General features: G+C 39.1%; 1 protein-coding gene across 1 annotated transcript; it reads left to right on the top strand.

The window, feature by feature from the left end:
• Nucleotides 1–254: 254 nt before the first annotated feature.
• Nucleotides 255–1,356, top strand: LOC133691363 (protein DETOXIFICATION 33-like). Its single transcript, XM_062111835.1, has 3 exons — nucleotides 255–628; nucleotides 726–921; nucleotides 1,163–1,356. Exons 1-3 carry the CDS (start codon nucleotides 368–370, stop codon nucleotides 1,303–1,305), a joined length of 600 nt encoding a protein of 199 aa, XP_061967819.1. The 5' UTR covers nucleotides 255–367; the 3' UTR covers nucleotides 1,306–1,356.
• Nucleotides 1,357–1,920: the final 564 nt, after the last annotated feature.

The following is a 1,920-nucleotide window of genomic DNA, read 5'->3' as shown; positions in this document are numbered from 1 at the left end:
ACAAATCATGTGAGTTACAAAGATGTTCCAAGCCAACGAAGGATCTTGGTGATTAGCACGTTATTCATGCTACCTTAACTTTAGGTCCTATTCTAATATTAACAGAACTCGGTTTACTTTATGCATTTCCTCATTTAATTTCCTTCAATCAAGAATATGGAGTCACGGTCAAGTATGGTTCTTAGTTCATGGTCGCAGCTCCAACCAATCACTACCGAAATCCAATTGAGAGGGAAGCAGGACATCGCTAGTCCAAAGAAAGGGCCAGTGTTACTTCGGTTTGTCGAAACTCTCTCACACAACCAACCTTGTAATCATAACACAGCCAGATAACCATAGCTAAAGTGTATTAGTAGCTAAAGAAGTTATGGCCACGGATATTATTCCACTTCTACCTAGCCAGAACGATATTGGGCATCATGGGCAAAAACTTTTTAGCATTGTTAATGAATTCGGGCAAGAATCAAAGAGGTTATGGAAGCTTGCAGGGCCAGCAATTCTTACTACCATATGTCAAAACTCGCTTGGTGCACTCACTCAAACCTTTGCGGGTCTCGTCAATGAGGTTGATCTTGCTGCTGTTTCTGTTGAGAATTCTGTTATTGCTGGTCTAGCATTTGGGGTCATGGTACATTTTTTGCCTTAGCCACCAATACTTTGCTTTATACTTTGAAAAAAGCACAGAAATCTTCTTGATATATCGTTAATTTTTATGTTGAATGTAGTTGGGAATGGGGAGTGCATTGGAGACACTATGTGGGCAAGCATATGGCGCTGGAAAGCTGAGAATGTTGGGCAGATACATGCAGAGATCATGGATCATTCTCTTGACAACGGCTTGCTTAATGATACCAATTTATGTTTGGTCTCCTCCCATGTTAGAGCTCTTTGGAGAGACGACTCAGATATCTGAAGCTGCTGGTTAGTACTAGATTTCCCCCCCTAATTTTTTCACTCCATGGTCAATATTCTATTCTGATACAAACAAGTTGGTGGACAGAAACAAACGTTAACTAATGGATTAATCGGAATAAACAACCCAGCTGGAAAAAGTGAGGAAAGACCAAAATGATCCGGTGCGGGTTTCAGACTAAACGTGCCTCCTACATTCACTTGTGGATGGAACAATATTCTCACGGTTGGTTGGGGATTTTGGTTACAGGGAAATTTGCTCGGTGTATGCTTCCACAATTGTTTGCTTATGCAATTAATTTTCCCATTCAAAAGTTCTTGCAAGCACAGGGGAAAGTCATGGCCACGGCCTGGGTATCAGCTGTGGTACTGGCGTTACACCTTCTGCCATGACTTAAACTAACTCTTTCCTAAGTTTTCCGAACCAATTCAGAACTGATGCAGCTAGAAGTGAGTGACCTCCGACAAAGTAAACTAGCTGGTGTCACCTCAAGCGGAATGTGCTGACAAATAATTTTTCTGTTGTATCCATGAATGTCTTGATCTTTAACTTCGTTGTACTTGTGACACATTTGAATGTCATCGATGAATTGGTTTAGCTTCAGTGATTTGGGAGTGTCTTCAGAGTTTTACCTTGATTTCTGAACCATTGTCAAAGGAATCTCATGCATCTTTTCAAGAACCAAGGTAGCGACAGAGATTCATGGTCTTAATGACTTGTCATTTCGTAAATTCATCTAAACCGTTAGAGGCCTCCTTGACGATTTAAATTTTTAAGGAGATAGTGATTTAAGTATAAGAGTCTTAAATATTAATCTCATCATCTTATCTTATTTTATTTTATAAAAATTAAGTGTAAAATAATATCTTTATTAAGTAATACTCTAAAAGGCGTGGGAAAAACACTGTAGCTTCCCCACGCCTTTTAACTTTTCCCACTTTTCTTATTATTTTTCCATTCCCCACACCTTTTACTTTCCCCATTATTTCCCCATTATTAATATAATA

Source organism: Populus nigra, chromosome 4, assembly GCF_951802175.1.
Source record: "Populus nigra chromosome 4, ddPopNigr1.1, whole genome shotgun sequence".
Taxonomy (NCBI): domain Eukaryota; kingdom Viridiplantae; phylum Streptophyta; class Magnoliopsida; order Malpighiales; family Salicaceae; genus Populus; species Populus nigra.
The sequence above is the reverse complement of the archived record's forward strand: the minus strand, read 5'-3'. Positions and strand labels throughout refer to the sequence as shown.

Excerpts from the sequence above, each read along its gene's own strand:
- LOC133691363 (XM_062111835.1), top strand. The coding sequence starts at position 368 with ATGGCCACGGATATTATTCCACTTCTACCTAGCCAGAACGATATTGGG. Across the intron at positions 629-725 it reads GTCTAGCATTTGGGGTCATG|TTGGGAATGGGGAGTGCATT; the intron begins GTACATTTTTTG and ends TGTTGAATGTAG. Across the intron at positions 922-1,162 it reads TCAGATATCTGAAGCTGCTG|GGAAATTTGCTCGGTGTATG; the intron begins GTTAGTACTAGA and ends TTTTGGTTACAG.